The sequence below is a fragment of the Homarus americanus genome, unplaced genomic scaffold, assembly GCF_018991925.1.
Source record: "Homarus americanus isolate GMGI-L3 unplaced genomic scaffold, GMGI_Hamer_2.0 scaffold45698, whole genome shotgun sequence".
Taxonomy (NCBI): domain Eukaryota; kingdom Metazoa; phylum Arthropoda; class Malacostraca; order Decapoda; family Nephropidae; genus Homarus; species Homarus americanus.
In genome coordinates this window covers 4,391,674-4,411,810 of record NW_024735554.1, presented here as the reverse complement: position 1 = coordinate 4,411,810, position 20,137 = coordinate 4,391,674, and the positions used below count along the sequence as shown (strand labels likewise).

General features: G+C 44.4%; 1 protein-coding gene across 22 annotated transcripts in view; it reads left to right on the top strand.

The window, feature by feature from the left end:
• The window catches only part of LOC121871416 (inositol 1,4,5-trisphosphate receptor-like), a 136,113-nt gene that overhangs the window by 17,391 nt on the left and 98,585 nt on the right, over window positions 1-20,137 (top strand). For all 22 annotated transcript variants that reach the window (XM_042373693.1, XM_042373694.1, XM_042373674.1 and 19 more), the window contains one exon: window positions 20,014-20,100. In XM_042373693.1, coding sequence (XP_042229627.1) covers window positions 20,014-20,100 — 87 coding nt within the window. The remainder of the gene's footprint in view (window positions 1-20,013; window positions 20,101-20,137) is intronic.

Here is a 20,137-nt window from a genome sequence, read left to right as displayed (position 1 = left end):
AGAGGGAAGAGAATGGTTGATTGGAATAAGAGGAAGGAGAATGGAAGAGGAAGGGAGGAAGAATGAGGCAGGAGGATGGTGGTGTGTAGGAGGAGGAGGAAGGAAGATGTGGGAGGAGGAGGAAGGAAGAGCAAGGCAGGAACATAAAAGAGTGTGTGGGGGGGAAAGGTTAAAAGTGGCAGGAGAGAGAGAGAGGAGCATTGTGTTGTTGGGTGGTTGGCTACGGATGCCCTGTAAGGAGAGAGAGAGAGACAGAGATGGAGCGTGGGGTAATGCTCCTTCTACCTGCCTCACCCCAACACAGTATGAGGGAACAGGGAGGGAGGGGTAGAGTCAGGTACGGTGGCAGGCAGGCAGGTAGGTAGACGATCAAACAGACAGATAGACGGACAGACAATGAACAGAGTTAGGACAGAAGTAATCTATCCATCTCTCCCACTGTCTTTATCCGTCTCACAATGCCTTGTCTAATACTTGTTTTGATGGATAAGGTCATTTAGAGCCAACGTCTAGCCTTATATGGCCAGTTAGATGTAGTGGTGTACAGTATAACAAGCCGTATGGTGTAGTCTTGTTCAGTCTTTAAATACAGTCTTATACACTCAGCATTGTTATTAAAGTTGTTCTCAGGTCAGGTCAGGTCAGGTCAGGTCAGGTCGGGTCGGGTCGGGTTAGATTAAGAATTTTGGTTGTACCGAAAATGAAGTAAATGGAACTGAGAATAGAATAACGTATTTAGTAGAAACCTGGAGAAGAATGTGTGTTATTGGGGAGACCTACCAAACTTTTTTAATAATCTGGATGACCCAAAGTTGTTGTCTTGTTGGACCTTTACCTCCTCCCACTTGTTAATGTGTGCTGGGGTGGGTCGATGATCTCCAGTAAACAATTGAGAATATTTGTGGAATTTTTTTTTTTTGTAAAGACTTTGAATATTTAGGCCTTTTAGAATCTTTAAGGGTAGAGTCGTGGTGTAGGTAAGGTGTGAGGATATTCGTGTTTCTTAAATGTCTCGGTGGGAAGAGGAGGTGGTGGGAGGGAAAGACTGTGTGTAGAGAGAAGAGGAAGACGAAGGACCTCAGTTAGTGTTAATTGAGAAAGCAGTAATTAGGCCATCTTGCACGGTTGCACCTCGTGGTTAATGATGACACACACAGCTGCGTTGATTTTGTTTTCTGATTATTGATCTCTCTCTCTCTCTCTGTTTAATCATGCTCCACCACTTTGTTTGATCATGCTCCAACAAACAGCTGCTGAGTGAGACGTAACAATAATACGAGTATGTCTTGGTATTCGACGACCAATATTCACTTCGTCAATATTGTCCCGAGTTTTGTGGTTTGTTGTGACGAGGCTGAAGAGGATATAGTTTTTGTGGCCCTCTGGTGGGTATGTACGGTAACCTTGTGTGTGTTGGTTTATGTCAGGTTTGGATTATTGGGTAAGTGTCATGTTGTTTATCCTGGTGTTGTGTAAATATGTCGTGACCTTGGAAGGGATTTGATATTGCCGTGTGTGTGTGTGTGTGTGTGTGTGTGTGTGTGTGTGTGTGTGTGTGTGTGTGTGTGTGTGTGTGTGTAACCGATCAGGAAGTAAATAAATTAATATAATTGAGTATTAAAAACCTTAACTAATGAATGCTGTTAAAATGCGAAAATAAATGTTTGTAAAATCGGCTAAAAATTTTGCACTCAAGGACACTGTGTTATTGTAACAGTTATAAGAAGGCCTCAGTGCTCAACCCGGAATTAATCTCGTCACACCACAGTCACTTATAACCTTAGAGTACAGGATGTGATGTTATAACCGATATATTGGGTTGTAGGATTCCGAGGTGGTTGTGAACGTGTCCTAGTAGAGTGAGGCAGTGGGATAGAAGGAGCGGAAGGACACAGAGGCTAGGCGAGGAGGCTAGACTAGGAGGCAAGGCTAGGGTGTTGGTGGATGTTGCCTCCCCCCAGGTGCGCCATGTCGTTTTAAACCTGTCGCTCTCTAATGCATGTAAACAGTGTTGGCTGAATGATTTACGTCACCATTCACTCACACGGGGGTTTGATCTACCCCCTTAATCACCTTAGCTATCGTTTAATTAGTTGAGTATTTTAGGGGTGATAATATAATGTGACAAGAGCACTCATATATCTCCCCCTGGCTGCCGTTCAACGTGTTTTTTGTCCCTCTCTAATGACGAATATATTGGATCTCAACTATAGGGAATAAAACTTATGGTAATGAGTTTCAGAGGCAGTGTTGATGTTTTAGCCATGGATATTAATTAACAGCACAGGTGAACAGACGATTAGCATAGTCAAACCTGTTTACTGAGGCTTCGTCTTGCCAAACACCGAACACTAGATGACATTAATTAATTCAGGTTATATGCCAAAGAATACAAATTGCCACAGGAAGTTTCAGAGAGTTGTGGTCCCGGGTTATAGAGTAGGTGGTGGTGGTGGGGCCCCTTCCAGATGCCCTTGTAGGACCTGGGTGGGGTGGGGTGGGGTGGGGTGGGTGGTGTAACTCAACAGAACTCCGACTGTGGGGGGGACTATCAATAGAACAGGAAAAGAGGAGAGATAGACTGTAACCTGGAAGTAAGCTAATGTTCATATGCTCTTCACTACAGATACAGATATACGTGAGAGCGTCAGCAGGTGGTGTGGTATCGTGGTAAATGATGTTTTGAAATAATATCTTGTACGTGTGAGACAAGGTTTTTTTTTGTTTTAATAATGTGACGTATTGTTACCTGTACTATACCTTGTTTAGAAAGTTAGTCATGGGAGTCGGTGTACTGTATAACGATAATACTAACATTTATAGCCACTGTTTACAAAGTTTAAGGTGTGTAGAGTAAACATTGTACACAAGTGGTTAGGGTAGACAGCAGCGCGAAGGTGTGTACTAATAATTTCCTAAGTTTCAAAAAAGTTCGTACGTTAATTATTCCTCGTAGCTGTAGTAGATATTAGAACACATGGAACTAGTTGGTTGCCCTGAGCTAGAACACAACCATTACGCACCAGCTGAGACTCGAGTAGATACGTTTAGTCAGGGAGACGAGACAACAGGGTGAGTGAGTGAGACAACTTTTGACTCTTGGTGTTTGGTCGTGGAGAGCTTTATCAGAGGAAGTGATAAAGACCCTCCTGAAGAAACACAGAGGAGTTCGCTCTCTCTCTCTCTCAGCCTGTGTTTTCTTGGCTGCCATTACAGTAGTAGGTGTGTGTGTGTGTGTGTGTGTGTGTGTGTGTGTGTGTGTGTGTGTGTGTGTGTGTGTGTGTGTGTGTGTGTGTGTGTGTTTGTGTGTGTGTGTGTGTGTGTGTGTGTGTGTGTGTGTGTGTGTGTGTGTGTTATTTAACTCCATCATATTTCTCATTTACTGTTAGGTTTGGTTCAGGCTGGGGTACGTTTTGATCAGCTGTGTGGTGGTGGTACAGGTAGTGACAGCATCAGCCAAGGTGGTGGTGATAAGGATGGACTTAGGCCAATTGACAATCACGAACAGCACCGGAAACTTTGTTATCAATTATTTCCTTTGACAGTTACTGCAAGTATAAATAAGTTAGTAAAAGGTTTCATGTAACGTGTTTCCCTGGTCCTCCCCCCCCCCCAATACTGTATAATGATCACAGAGACAAAATACAGTACAGTATATATAAAGAGTAGAGCTGTGATGGAGGCACCGATGAGTCAGGTGAGGTTAAGTTGTATACAGAATTATTTAGTTTATGGCGGATTATGTAATGGGTGTGTGTATGTTGAAGGCGCGGGTGACTATTGATCTGAGTTAAACAGGGGGGGGGGGGCAGTGATTATTGTTATGAGGGAGGTGTTGCTAGTGGTCACTCACAGGAAGCTTCACTATCTCCGGATGCGCAATTTATCTTTTTGGTTATCTGTGGTGTGGTGGTGTGGCTTAGTGTGGTGTGATTTGGTGGTTTAGTGGTGTTGTGTGGTGTGGTTTGGTGTGGTGTGACGCCAGGGAGCAACATCCGGTCACACTCGCTGATTGACTCGTTGTGACCTGCTCCATTATTATCTCACGTGTTTAATTCTTGTTCATCACTGGTTCACGCGTGTCACTTACTGTCGGGCTTATTGTACGCCGCTCTTATCCTCCCTCCCTCTCCCTCCCCCCTTCCTCCAGGTGCAGGGAGAAGCTCAGGGAGACGCGATGTGATACCCTTGGCGGTTAGTGCTTGTGTCACGTTCGCTGGTTTTGGTTGGCTGTTCCCGCGAAATTACTGATAATATTTTGATTTTATTTTGGAGCAAAGTTCCTGACGTTATGGACACGATATTAACCAAGAATTTCTGCAAGACTTATTTTTTTGTTGTTTATTACTCATATTGTGTTGAAGATTGATTAATTAGTTGTTTGTTTTTCTTTGTTTGTTTGTTTGTTTGTTGATGTAGACGTCATTACTGGGGACAATACAGTACTTGTGGGGCCAATGGTAATCAACCTAATTTGTTTGTTTGGCTGTCAGTCATTTGAATAGTAATAGTTACATTTAATTACCTGTTTTTGTATATATTTATGTACATATGTCTGCTGTAAAGTATGTATACTGTATTATGTGTATAACGCACACACACACACACACACACACACACACACATGCTCATCAATGATGCCCTAAGAAACCCTGCTCGCTGGAAATATGTCGACGACTCCACCATTGGGATCAGCGTCAACAATTCTGCTCCCAACTATACCCCTTCAGGATTTATTGAACAGTCTCCAAAACTGGGCCACCAACAACCATGTCACCATCAACCATACCAAGACCATGGTTATGCACATCAACCTCTCCTCCGACATTGTCCACCTCCTTCACCTCCTGGTCCGAACACACTCCAGGTTGTAGATTCACAGCTCCTCGGCGTCACCATAGACAACAAACTAAATTGGAAACCACACGTCAGTGAAGTTATCAAATCCTCCAGTTTCCGTCTCCACCTCCTCGATTCAAGTCCCTCAGGGTTCCTGCAGCTCCTCAGTGTTTACACAACATTCATACTTCCCAAGCTCACCTATGCCTCCCCACCTGGTCATCCTCCTAAATGCCACACAACGTAACACCTAGAAAAGTGCAAAGGCATGCAAGATTATTCTCTCCTTCCTACTCCACATATCAAGCGCTCAACACACTGCCCTTTCGACTCTCACTGACCATCACCGACCTCATCTGCAAATTTGGTAGAAGCTTCTACACCATCCCCGACACCGGCTCCTACTACCACCTGAGATCCCTTGTCGAGAATTGCTGTTCGACACCACAACCGCATCCAGCCCATACGTGCACGAACTGATCGTTATAAGAACAGCCCAGTCCCAACCATTGTAAAATTATCAATAACTGTAATAAATCAGTGTATTCCTCCCAGTAAACACTGCTCCTTACACTGTCACTATGTTATGAACTGTAGTTTGAGCTGATCCCCATCTAGTTATTATATGTCTTATTTGTATCACTTATGTTACTTGTATATTATTTGTAACTCGTATTCCAAATATGTAACTGTATATTTTCAGCCTTCTGTCTGCCAAGCTCTTTCAATAAACCGTTAATTATTATTATTATTTATTATACACACGCCTGGGGACGATGACCGTGTTCTCAAGACAGGTCCTATATATTATACACATGATACATATTTTCGCTTAATTATGTATGATTTAGTTAATACAAACAGAGAGAGGAAGCGGAGGCAGGACAGGAGGTTGAATGTGGATGTGATTATCATTAAAAAAAAAAGTCACTGAGATTGTGTGTTGTGATAAGGCAGTGGTGTGTGTTTGTGTCTACCGAGTCTCATCATCATCATCATCATCATCATCAATAATATCATCATCATCATCATCTTCATCATCATCATCATCATCATCATCATCTTCATCATCATCATCATCATCTGAGCATGACTACACGCCTCACCAATGTCCGTTGTGATGTGTGTGTGTGTGTGTGTGTGTGTGTGTGTGTGTGTGTGTGTGTGTGTGTGTGTGTGTGTGTGTGTGTGTTTAAACCCATATACAGTAAATTAAAAAAAAAATAGTGTCACCGTTTATTGTTTTCATATATAGAATAACGGGACTGATGACTAACTGCATTGTTCATTGTCCTCAGAGATAAACAAAGAGGTGCGTACCTCCCTCTTCCACCCTCCCCTCTCCACCCTCCACCCTCCCCTCCTTTCCCCTCCCCTCTTCCCCCCCTTCCCTCCTAAAAATTATATGTCCCAGATGCTATATTATCATTACATCCAAATATTAATGATTTACTATAAGAAAGTGATTTTTTTTATACTTTCACATTTTTATTTAGGTCGTTGAATAGTGTGTGTGTGTGTGTGTGTGTGTGTGTATATATACTGTAGTTATGGCGGTGGCTTTTAACCTCTGCTGTAGCGCCATCTGCAGCTAAATAACAACCGAGTGTATTTGTTGTTGTTATTGTTATGGTTTGTGATTACGAGGAGAATATTGACCTTTATTACAGGCCCACCCTGCCTGCCTGCCCGCCGCCCTGCCCTGCCCCTGCCCGCCCGCCCGCCCGCCCTGCCTGCCCTGCCCGCCCTGCGCCCGCCCTGCCCCACCCACCTGCCCCTGCCCCCACCCCACCCTGCCCCCACCGCCCCCCCACCCGCCCCACCCACCCTGTCCCAACCTCAGAAATAGTGAGAGTGTGGTTAAAAATCTATCTCTCTCTCTCTCTCACACACACACACACACACACACACACACAACTCATGGTATTTAAATTTTAGTTCCTGGAGTAGCAAGAAAAGTATTGTGTATTTTTACTTCACCGATACAAGTTGTGTATTTTTCAAGCAGGGTAACTGAGATAACGTGATTGAATACATTATCATGCGTCTGTCTGTGTATGTATGTATGTATGTATGTATGTATGTATGTATGTATGTATGTTCTGAAATAATGTAGAGTATTGGAAATATACGTTTTTTTTTCTTTTATTTATTTATTTAATTTATTTATTTCATCAAGGTTACTCGATAGTGTTCTGGAATATTAAGAAGTGATGATGGTGAGGGAGGTTGATGGTGAGGAGGATGATGGTGAGGAGAGGGTTGGTGATGATGGTGAGGGATGGGGGTTGAAAGTGATGGTTGAAAGTGATGGTGAGGTTGAAAGTGATGGTGGGGAGGGTTAGTGATGATGGTGAGGAGGGTGAAATGATGATGGTGAGGAGGTTGAAAGTGATGGTGGTGAGGGGTTGAAAGTGATGATGGTGAGGAGGGGGTTGTTTATGTTATCCTGAAATATTCGTGAGGTTTTCCTTGTTTGACGTCATACTGAGGTAATGTAGGTGTAATTGTTTTTGTTTGTTGTTGTTTGTGTGTGTTTTTTGGGGGTCGTGGTTTTGGTCAGGTGTCTCGATTCAAACCAGGGTATCAGTTCGAACCCAGGGTATCCTAGTTCGAACCCAGAATCTATCTAGTTCGAACCAGGGTATCCTAGTTCGAAACCAGGGTATCCTAGTTCGAACCCAGGGTATCCTAGTTCGAACCCAAAGTATCCAGTTGAACCAGGGTATCCTAGTTCGAACCCAGGGTATCCTAGTTCGAACCCAGGGTATCCTAGTTCGAACCCAGGGTATCCTAGTTCGAACCCAGGGTATCCTAGTTCGAACCCAGGGTATCCCAGTTCGAAACCCAGGTGTGAATGGGGTACCAAACTCAACACCTGTAGGGAACTGAAGGTGTTTCAAGTACTGTATCGACCAGTCCGAAAAATACAAATAAAATAGACAAGGTTATTTAGGCAGTCTCACCTAATTGTCCGTCAGTCTCACCTAATTGTCCGTCAGTCTCACCTAATTGTCCGTCAGTCTCACCCTAATTGTCCCTGTCAGTCTCACTAATTGTCCCATGCAGTCTCACCCTAATTGTCCGTCAGTCTCACCTAATTGTCCGTCACTCTCACCTAATTGTCCGTCAGTCTCACCTATTGTCCTGTCAGTCTCACCTAATTGTCTCAGTCTCACCTATTGTCCGTCAGTCTCACCTAATTGTCCGTCAGTCTCACCTAGTGTCCGTCAGTCTCGCCTATTGTCCGTCACTCTCACCTATTGTCTGTCAGTCTCACCTAATTGTCCGTCAGTCTCACTAATTGTCCGTCAGATACTAATTGTCCGTCACTCTCACCTGTAATCCGTCATCTCACCTATTGTCCGTCAGTCTCACCTAATTGTCCGTCGCTCTCACCCTAATTGTCCGTCAGTCTCACTATTGTCCGTCAGTCTCACCTAATGTCCGTCAGTCTCCCCTAATTGTCCGTCGCTCACCTAATTGTCCGTCAGTCTCACCTATTGTCCGTCAGTCTCACCCTAATTGTCCGTCAGTCTCACCTAATTGTCCGTCAGTCTCACCTAATTGTCCGTAGTCTCGCCCTAATTGTCCGTCGCTCTCACCTAATTGTCCGTCAGTCTCGCCTAATTGTCCGTCGTCTCCTAATTTTCAGTCTCACTATTGTCCGTCAGTCTCACCTAATTGTCCGTCAGTCTCACCCCTAATTGTCATCGTCTCGCCTAATTGTCCGCAGTCTCGCCTAATTGTCGTCAGTCACTAATTGTCCGTCAGTCTCACTTTGTCCGTCAGTCCCACCTAATTGTCCGTCACTCTCTCCTAATTGTCCGTCAGTCTCACCTATTGTCCTGTCAGTCTCACCCTATTGTCCTGTCAGTCTCACCCTTGTCCGTCAGTCTCACCTATTGTCCGTCAGTCTCACCTAATTGTCCGTCACTCTCACCCTAATTGTCCGTCAGTCACCTATTGTCCTGTCAGTCTCTACTTGTCCGTCAGTCTCACTAATTGTCCGTCAGTCTCACCTAATTGTCCGTCAGTCTCACCTACTGTCCGTCAGTCTCGCTATTGTCCGTCAGTCTCACCTAATGTCCTGTCAGTCTCACCCTAATTGTCCGTCAGTCTCCACCTATTGTCCGTCAGTCTCACCTAATTGTCCGTCAGTCTCACCTATTGTCCGTCAGTCTCGCCTAATTGTCCGTCACTCTCCACACCTAATTGTCCGTCGTCTCACCCATTGTCCGTCGTCTCACCCACTGTCCGTCAGTCTCACCTAATTGTCCGTCAGTCTCACCAATTGTCCGTCAGTCTCACCAATTGTCCGTCGTCTCACCCAATTGTCCGCCGTCCCCACCTAATTGTCCGTCGTCTCACCCATTGTCCGTCAGTCTCACCCAATTGTCCGTCAGTCTCAGCCTAATTGTCCGTCAGTCTCACCCAATTGTCCGTCAGTCTCACCCATCTGTCCGTCAGTCTCCACCTAATTGTCCGTCAGTCTCACCTAATTGTCCGTCAGTTCCACCCACTGTCTCAGTCTCACCTAATTGTCCGTCAGTCTCAATCACTGTCCGTCGTCTCACCTAATTGTCCGTCAGTCTCACTCAATTGTCCGTCAGTCTCACCTAATTGTCCGTCGTCCTCCATCTGTCCGTCAGTCCCGCCTAATTGTCCGTCAGTCTCACCCATCCGTCGTCCAGTCCTCCACGTCCGTCTCCACCCAATTGTCCGTCTCCCAATGTCCGTCAGCTCACCCTAATTTGTCAGTCTCCCTAATTCATCCGCCTTCCACCCAATTGTCCGTCACTCACCCATTGTCCGTCGTCCTCACCCATTGTCCGTCAGTCTCACCCCACTGTCCGTCGTCCACCCACTGTCCGTCAGTCTCACCTAATTGTCCGTCGTCCTTAATTTCATCTGTCCGTCGTCCTCAATTGTCCGTCAGTCTCACCCAATTGTCCGTGCCTCACCTAATTGTCCGTCGTCCACCAATTGTCCGTCAGTCTCACCCACTGTCCGTCAGTCTCACCCAATTGTCCGTCGTCTCGCCAATTGTCCGTCGTCTCCTTAATTGTCTGTCACTCCTCCTAATTGTCCGTCAGTCTCACTCCCACTCCATCCGTCAGTCTCACCCAATTGTCCGTCGTTCACCTAATTGTCCGTCAGTCTCACTCTAATTGTCCGTCAGTCTCACCCAATTGTCCGTCGTCCTCACCACTGTCCGTCGTCTCACCCATTGTCCGTCGTCTCACCTAATTGTCCGTCAGTCTCACCTAATTGTCCGCCTCTCACCTAATTGTCCGTCAGTCTCACCTAATTTCTGTCCGTCGTCTCACCCACTGTTCCGTCGTCTCAACTTACTGTCCGTCAGTCTCACCTAATTGTCCGTCAGTCTCACCTAATTGTCCGTCAGTCTCACCCACTGTCCGTCGTCTCACCCAATTGTCCGGTCAGTCTCACCTAATTGTCCGTCGTCTCAATTTCAATTGTCCGTCAGTCTCGCCTACTGTCCGTCAGTCTCACCCATGTCCGTCAGTCTCACCTAATTGTCCGCCGTCTCCACCTAATTGTCCGTCAGTCTCACCCATTGTCCGTCGTCCCACCTAATTGTCCGTCAGTCTCGCCTAATTGTCCGTCAGTCTCACCCAATTGTCCGTCAGTCTCACCTAATTGTCCGTCAGTCTCACCCATTGTCCGTCGTCTCACCTAATTGTCCGTCAGTCTCACCCAATTGTCCGTCAGTCTCACCCAATTGTCCGTCAGTCTCACCCAATTGTCCGTCATCTCACCTAATTGTCCGTCAGTCTCACCAATTGTCCGTCAGTCTCACCTAATTGTCCGTCAGTCTCACCTATTGTCCGTCAGTCTCACACTATTGTCCGTCACTCACCTAATTGTCCGTCAGTCTCCACCTAATTGTCCGTCAGTCTCACCTAATTGTCCGTCAGTCTCACCTAATTGTCCGTCAGTCTCCACCTAATTGTCCGTCAGTCTCTCCTAGTGTCCGTCAGTCTCACGCCCCAATTGTCCGTCAGTCTCGCCTAATTGTCCGTCAGTCTCACCCCTAGTGTCGTCACTCCACCTAATTGTCCGTCAGTCTCACCCCTAATTGTCCGTCAGTCTCACCTAATTGTCCGTCACTCTCACCTAATTGTCCGTCGTCTCCGCCTATTGTCCGTCAGTCTCACCTAATTGTCCGTCAGTCTCACCTAATTGTCCGTCAGTCTCACCTAATTGTCCGTCAGTCTCACCTAATTGTCCGTCAGTCTCGCCTAATTGTCCGTCAGTCTCACTAATTGTCCGTCAGTCTCACCTATTGTCCGTCAGTCTCACCTAATTGTCCGTCAGTCTCACCTAATTGTCCGTCAGTCTCACCTAATTGTCCGTCAGTCTCACCTAATTGTCGTCAGTCTCACCTAATTGTCCGTCAGTCTCGCCTAATTGTCCGTCAGTCTCACCTATTGTCCGTCAGTCTCGCCTAATTGTCCGTCAGTCTCACCTAATTGTCCTCAGTCCTCACCTAATTGTCCGTCAGTCTCACCTAATTGTCCGTCAGTCTCTCGCCTAGTCTCGTCCAGTCTCACCTAATTGTCCGTCAGTCTCACCTAATTGTCCGTCAGTCTCACCTATTGTCCGTCAGTCTCACCTAATTGTCCGTCAGTCTCACCCTAATTGTCCTGTCAGTCTCGCCTAATTGTCCGTCAGTCTCACCTAATTGTCCGTCAGTCTCCACCTATTGTCGTCACTCTCACCTAATTGTCCGTCAGTCTCGCCTAATTGTCCGTCACTCTCACCCTAATTGTCCGTCAGTCTCACCTAATTGTCCGTCAGTCTCACCTATTGTCCGTCAGTCTCGCCCTAATTGTCCGTCAGTCTCCTTAATTGTCCGTCAGTCTCGCCTAATTGTCAGTCTCGCCTAATTGTCCGTCAGTCTCACCTAATTGTCCGTCAGTCTCGCCTAATTGTCCGTCAGTCTCGCCTAATTGTCCGTCAGTCTCGCCTAATTGTCCGTCAGTCTCGCCTAATTGTCCGTCAGTCTCACCTAATTACACATTGCCCAATAATTCCAGTCATTTAAGCATTGAGGTAAAGGTGATTTACATGTATAATTATATATATTTAATTATTTATTGTAATAATTATCAAATACCACGATTATATAATTCTGTGGCATATAATTTGATATATAATTCTTCCTCGGTACTTAATTATATGATATGTATTTTTGGATATAATTCTACCGTAATATTGATTAATTATGAGATAAATTAGTTTTTCGTGATGTTGTTAGGAAGTTGTGGTTGGAATATTAATTAATTACTAGAAGAGATAAATTACCCTTTTTTATTATGTCTTTACAGTAGCATTAAATTATAAGGTAATATTGTTAGTATTTCATCTGTTTGTTTACCGTGACATTTGTTAAGTCACATGATCCCGTTAATTGTAATTATTTAACATATTTTTAAAGTTTTACACAATAATAATAATAATAACTACAACAATAATAATAATAACTACAACAATAATAATAATAACTACAACAATAATAATACACCAATAACAACAATAACAAAAACATCAAGAACAATAACTGATGATAATGATACCCTCAAGAACAACAACAACAATGATAATGCAACAATAAAAACAACAATAACAATAACAACAATAATAATAACAATAAATGATCTGTTCAGGAGACAGACGTCACCCTGTAGTTGTCCAGGAATCTTTATTTATTATCCCGGGTTTATTATGCAACACACACACACACACACACACACGCACACACACACACACACACACACACACACACACACACACACACACACACACACACCCACCAGAGCTTTTGTCATTTTAAAGGTCATACAGTGAAACCCCATCCTGTGTGTGTGTGTGTGTGTGTTCTGTCTGTATATATTAAGTGTGACTGTACTCTTAAGGGGTAGAATTATATAAACAGTTTAGATATTCTGTACAGAGTTTTGTTGTTTATATTGTTTATTTTATTTACCCAGTGTTTATAGAAGGTTATGACACTATTAGTTTACACACACACACACATACATACATACATACACATACATACACACATACACACATACATACATACACACATACATACACACATACATACATACGTACATACATAGAGTAGGTGAGAGACGAGGTAGTGTGCATTCTCTCCCTCAAATAAAGGTTTGAAATAGCTCTTGTGTACAGGTGATGCATTTTGCCTGGTCTTCAGTCGAGGCCTCATTGTGTGGCGGCGACCATGGCCTGATAAAACAAACGATTTGATTGTTACACCGCCGCCGGGATATTATAATAGAACCGTTTCTTTTATTGCTCGCTCTTGTTGTGATGCCTGACAAAAGTTAGGGTAGTGTTAAAAATGATCACACCCCTCCCCTAGTTTGAAATGGCGAATGTTAGGTTAGGTGTGTGTGTGTGTGTGTGTGTGTGTGTGTGTGTGTGTGTGTGTGTGTGTGTGTGTGTGTGTGTGTGTGTGTGTGTGTGTGTGTGTGTGTGTGTACCAGGGATTCACTCTGCAATGGAGACAAGATTTAAGCGTGGTGACAACTGCCTCTGGTGGTAGAGGGCTGGACTTGACCTGCCTCCTGCCCCTCTCCCCTGAAGACGTGAGGGAAGGTTCAGTGTTCGCCAGGCGTTGATGAGACGTGGCAGGGTGGTGACGTGTCATTTTCTTCATAACGTCCCCCTTCCCTTCCTCATCCACCAGGGTATATTTTAATCTACTAGTGTGTGTGTGTTTTGCCTGGTGTTGGAGATTATCGCCTCTCTCTCTCTCTCTCTCTCTCTCTCTCTCTCTCTCTCTCTCTCTCTCTCTCTCTCTCTCTCTCTCTACGTTTGTATACAGCTTTACATAATTGTTCAGTTAAATATTACGGTGACTGTCTGTGATGGATATGGCCCGTTAGTGTGTCGTGTAGAGCTAACCACGACCAAGTATGTCATTACCTGTTGACCTGAGTTGTATAAGGGAAGGTCATGTTGGTTCTAAGATAGCGTACAACACACGTCATGAACCGGTAAATTGTTCCTCGTTTGTTAAGAGATGTCTCACTGGTACGCAGGGGAGGGAAGAGGGAGAAGAGAGGGAGGAGGAAGGAGGAGGGAGGGGGAAAGGAGGAAGGAGGGAGGGAAGAGGGGAGAGGGGAGGGGAAGAGGAGGGAGGAGGGAGGAGGGGGAGGAGGGGGAGGGAGGAGGGACAGGGGGGTGGGAGGGAGAAAGAGGTGGGAGGAGAGGAGGGTGATGTACCCCAGTATAGCCAGGTGGAACAAGGCCACTAAGTGACCCAGGTATAGTTGATCCTCTCTCTCTCTCCCCCCCCCTCCTCTCTCCTCCTCCCCCCCCCCCCCCCCCCCCCCCTCTCTCTCCTCCTCTCTCTCTCTCTCTCTCTCCCCTCTCTCTTTCTTCCTTCCTCTCGCCCACGCCCACAGTCAGTGAGGGAGGCGGTGGCTAAGTAAGGGAACATTCAGCATATTATTGATTCCCCCCTCCCTCACCACCCCCTCCTCACCACCCCTCCCCTCACCACCCTTCCCTCACCACCTTCCCTCACCACCCCTTCCCTCACCACCTTCCCCTCCTCCCCTCGCTTACACCTGCAGCCATCAGTCTTATTATGTAAGGGAGGAGATGACAATACCAGGTCACCTGGGTACGGCAGGTAAATCACGGACCAAAACAATAACAACAGAAATATTGGTACACGATTAGTTTTAGGATTCGTCATCATCATCATCATCATCATCACTACATCATCATCATCACTACATCATCATCCCTATATCATCAACAGCACGACGATACACCATAATAATAATAAACAGTTAAATAATAGAAAAAATTCCCTGATAATGTAATATTTTCTGCCTCCTTCACTCCAACACCTCCTCCTTCCCTCCCTCCTTTGACGACGATGGTTTAACCCTTTGACGACGATGGTTTAACCCTTTGACGACGATGGTTTAACCCTTTGACGACGATGGTTTAACCCCTGACGACGATGGTTTAACCCTTTGACGACGATGGTTTAACCCGACGACGATGGTTTAACCGCTGACGACGATGGTTTAACCGCTGACGACGATGGTTTAACCCTTTGACGACGATGGTGTAACCCTTTGACGACGATGGTTTAAGCGGCGACGATGGTTTAACCGCTGACGACGATGAAGCCAGCACGACGACTGGCTAACCTCTGACGACGATGGTTTAACCCTGACGACGATGGTTTACCGACGACGATGGCAACCCTGACGGATAGCAACCTTTGACGACGATGGTTTAACGCTGACGACGATGGTTTAACCCTTGACGACGATGGTTTAACCTTGACGACGATGGTTTAACCCTTGACGACGATGGTTTAACCTTGACGACGATGGTGTAACCCGCGACGACGATGGCTTAACCGCTGACGACGATGGTTTAACCCTTTGACGACGATGGCTTAACCCTTTGACGACGATGGCTTAACCCTTTGACGACGATGGTTTAACCCTTTGACGACGATGGTTTGACCCTTTGACGACGATGGTTTAACCCTTTGACGATGATGGTGTAACCCTTTGACGACGATGGTTTAACCCCTTGAACATGATGACTTGAAAGGGGTTATGCCATAGTATTCAAGGGCTTTAAATGATCGTACTCCAGGGGTTAAAATGATCGTACTCGAGAGATTTAAGTTAAGACTTCAACTACCTGACGCGAAATAAAAAAAAAACACATAAATATAAATACTGGGGTGCAATTTGTCTCTTTTTAACGAGGTATTTCAGTCCATCCCTTTCGACCTCGTTAAGTCACTCTCTTTATGTACTTAGCAATCATAAGGTCCCATCCCTACCTTATTCCCACCCCCCCCCCCACTATCCCCTAACCTGACATTTTAAAGGTACATTAATGCAGGTGTCAATGTGGTGTAGGCCGGGTAAGGTGTCATAGATATACGGTATTTCTTTTTCCCCCGATCAATTTAGGGTAAATCACTTAATGGTGCAGCGCCAATCTGGGCCAAATCTTCCCGGCAGTTTATTTTGATTTATTATCGGGTGTTAACGGGTAGCAGGTGTTAGTGGCAGCTGGAGGTGTGTGTGTGTGTGTGTGTGTGTGTGTGTGTGTGTGTGTGTGTGTGTGTGTGTGTGTGTGTGTGTGTGTGTGTGTGTGTGTGTGTGTGTCCGTTCTATAATCCCGTCAAATCCGTCCACAAATCTCTTTTCTGGGGTGGATTATATATATATATATCTCTCTCTCTCTCTCTCTTATTCTTTCCCTTCCCTTTCTTCTTCTCTCCCACATCTTCCCTCCTTTCCCTCCCTCTCTCCTTTCCCTCCCTCTGCCGACCCAATTGCTTAATCCTCTTATACTCAGTAAACCACCGTGTAAAAAAAACAAAAAAAAACCACACACGGTGAATTTAAACCATTGTAAAGCCACACCACATAATACAAGGTTTTTATTTTCACCGAGGGTTTTTTGTTGTTGTTTTTTCCCCTCCACGGTAATGAATTTGTCCCGCCTTTTTTAGACTCTTTAACATGGCAATTTTTTATTTATTTATTTATTTTTTGTCAGAACGGATTTATTTTTTTATTTTTATATTGCCGGAGTTTTTTTTTTTTGTCAATAAATTAGAATTATGGTTTTTTTTTGGTGCGTAATTGTAGGTTGGGTCTCTCTCTCTCTCTCTCTCTCTCTCTCTCCTCTCTCTCTCTCTCTCTCTCTCTCTCTCTCTTGCCTCTGTTTTTTATTAACACCTGATGACAAGTTGAGCGTATGGTGATATGGCTGTCTGTCTCTGTTTACATTTGTATTTCATAACCGTAACACGAGAAGAGACCCATATCGATTTCCTGGGTCACTGGGTCTGGTCAAAGGTCCATTTGGTTGCTAAGCCTTACATCACTGTAACTGAAGGTTTCTGAACCATAAGTCGACATTTCCAAGCACCTCTCTCTCTCTCTCACACACACACACACACACACACACACACACACAGCATTATCTTGCCCTCACACTCTCATCCTCTCACATTTATGCCAGCATGTCAACAGCCGACTTAAAGAGGGGAATGTTAACTAGGTGAGCCTTGGAGGGGAGGGTGGAGGAGGAGGGGGAAAGACTGAAGGAGGAGCAAGGAAGGAGAAAAGGGAAAGGAGGAGGAGAAGGAGAAAGAGTGATGGCAGGGAAAGAGGGCCGAGAGAGAGAAGAAGAAGAGCCTTAGAGGTCGTGTGTGTGTGTGTGTGTGTGTGTGTGTGTGTGTGTGTGTGTGTGTGTGTGTGTGTGTGTGTGTGTTTGTGTGTGTGTGTGAGGTGCTTGAAATGTCGACTTATGGTTCGAAACGTACAGTCAAGAGTCAGGGCATTAATATATTCAAGGTAATGTGATCTTTGGCCAGTCAACGCTTATCAATGGCGACCTCAATTTCGGTGTCAGTATTGTGTGTGTGTGTGTGTGTGTGTGTGTGTGTGTGTGTGTGTGTGTGTGTGTGTGTGTGTGGCAGTAGGTGAGAATGGGTCAGTGGGGAGTGGGAGGTGTGGATGGATTGAGCTGGGTTGGGGTGACAGGTGAGGGCAGATCGTGGGTGGGGGGATGGGTGCATCACGAGGGACAATGTCACCCCCCCCTACCTCCCTTTCCTCCCACCTCTCACTAAGATGACGGGTGCATCTCGCCTGGCTGGTTGCCTGCCCTACGGATCAATGTGTCTGTCCCCCCCAGCCCTCACCCCTCCAACCCTCTACCCTTCCCCCTCCCCCCCACAATGACCTCATTAGCCCTCGCACCTCATTAGGTCTCACTTAGCCCGTCGAGAAAAACAAATCTTGTCCGTCTAATTTGTCTCCCGGGCCCGTCTTGTAAACTGTTTCACCAATTTAGCGATGAAACTTTTGCCCCAACGCTGCTTGTTAAGTGAGCATTATGCTTATTTTACTTATTTTTAATCCTGTCTGACGTTTGTGAGACAGCCTCGACAACCTCTGTCCTGCTTGGCCCCGTGATGCTCCTGTAATGAGCCAACACAACGGGGCTTATTGGTCTTACCATCTGTGACTGCACAAAATGTTGGGGTCTGAGTGTTGACAGTGTGTCACCTGGCGGCAGCGACCATTGGCTGAGTGACGTGTGAATATTGAGCCACGTTCACGCTGGGTGATTGGAGTGTCCGTTTTAATCTTCCATGTGTATTTATATACAGTATATTTATTTGTGTATAGACTGTATATAAATAACACCGAGGCTGACGAACTGCTTATGTTTCTTCAGTTTGAAAAGTTTCGAATTAACTGTAAAACTTGGTCTTCAATATAAGCTAAATCCAACTGTTTATGTAGTTTGGTGATGCTTCTGTTACGTTTATGTTTAGTGATGTTTTACGCGAATACTTATGGCGGTATAGTGCGTAACTTGTAACTCAACCTGGTTATATGGTGTATCATAAACATAGACAGGTTTCTTACGTGTTCTGTAAATATTATATACAGTTTACAGTATTTATTTATATTCTTTCTTCCCTCCTCCGCGTCTCGCCTTATCGACACGATCTCTTCTGAGTTTTTCATCCTTTTGTTGCTCTTTGAGGTGGAACAAGTCAATTTCCAGGTCTTCTTTAGGGAGGAAATGTTAGTGTTTACTGTAGGTGAAGTAATGTAGTTTTCTCCACGCTTCTACACACACAATTCTACACACACACATAAAAAAGTACACATACTTACACTACGTATTATATTTGAAGATGTAGTGAAGTCCTTTATTATATGTGATTAATTAATTCTTTCTTGGCGCACCTGACTCAGAACGTAGCTTAATTTATGCAAGATATTTTGTTTAATATTACGAGAGCTTCTTATTATCAAGGTGCTATTTATTAGGTATTATTATTAAGTTCCCGTTTTTGTGTGACGCGACGAACGGGGGATAAGATTTGTTGTTTTGTCACTTTGTATTGGTCTTATTAGTTACCCTCACAGCGCCAGCCCGCCCACAGCTTATCTTTTACCTGTGAACTCGGTAACTTTAGAAAGGATTGACACATTATTCTCAAGAGTTCGGGGTCCTATCGTTTAAGAATGTTTCGGTTGATGCTGCTGTGATTTGACGGCCATATTTTTGGGGGTGGAATTTTCCTTAACTTTACTGTATTATTTATTGTACTGTCAGTTTAGGGATATTTGACTTATTTGAACTGGTATTATTATTATTATTATTATTATTATTATTATTATTATTATTATTACACCTTTTTGTAATTGTTATTTGATATTTCTATTTTTATATGAAATTTAATTAACACACACAATGAACATTATAAAAGGAATAATTAAAACCATGTAGCTGTAAATGAACAAATTCCCACTCAATGGATACAGTAAAACGTTTATATAACTGCGTATTATCCTAAGGGCTGTGGATTCACTGATAAATTTGATGGATGCGATGATTTTAATTTTATCTTATTAAATGGGGGAGATTAAGTGTAACACCCGATAGATAATTAACGCCCAAGCTTATTTCACCTGATGACTAACCACCGTAATGATACTCTAGGGTTAATTTAGGTTTAGGATAGGTTAGTTTATTTAAGATAAGGTGAGGTGTGTGGCTGGATAGGTAGGTAGGTAGGTATGTGGGTGGGTATGTAGGTTATATGTATGTATGTATGTATGTATGTATGTATGTATGTATGTATGTATGTATGTATGTATGTATGTATGTATGTATGTATGTATGTATGTGCCTAAATTCCGCATGCAGTATGATGAACCGTAACCTGAGTACAGTATAATGTCAACAGATGAGTGAAGCGCACAAACGCCAAATTCAGATCTACTCGTCAAAGCCAAAGGCCAAACCTAGAGACGAAAAGGTCACATTTGACAGACGGGGTTATTACGTACGTGTTTCTGTTAACACGCTTGTTATTGTATCTGAAAACCAGAAAAAAAAAGATGTTTCAAAATGTAAAATAGGTGTGGTTATTATTATTTTGTATTTATTTATTATATATTTTGTTTAACTGCTTTGATAAAGTTGTGTATATTATTTGAGTGTGTGTTATTTATTCAAGTGGGTAATTGATGATGTTTTACTTTTGAATTAATTTTCCCTCGTACGTGAATGTTTGCTTGTGTTTACCTCCAGCACGCGGCGGAGACAGAGAAGAAGCAGAATGAAGCCGAGAGCAAAAAACTTATGGGCACTGCTATTAACTATGGCATTACCATCCAGGTGAGTGTTGTGTCTTACCCTACCTTACTACACCACC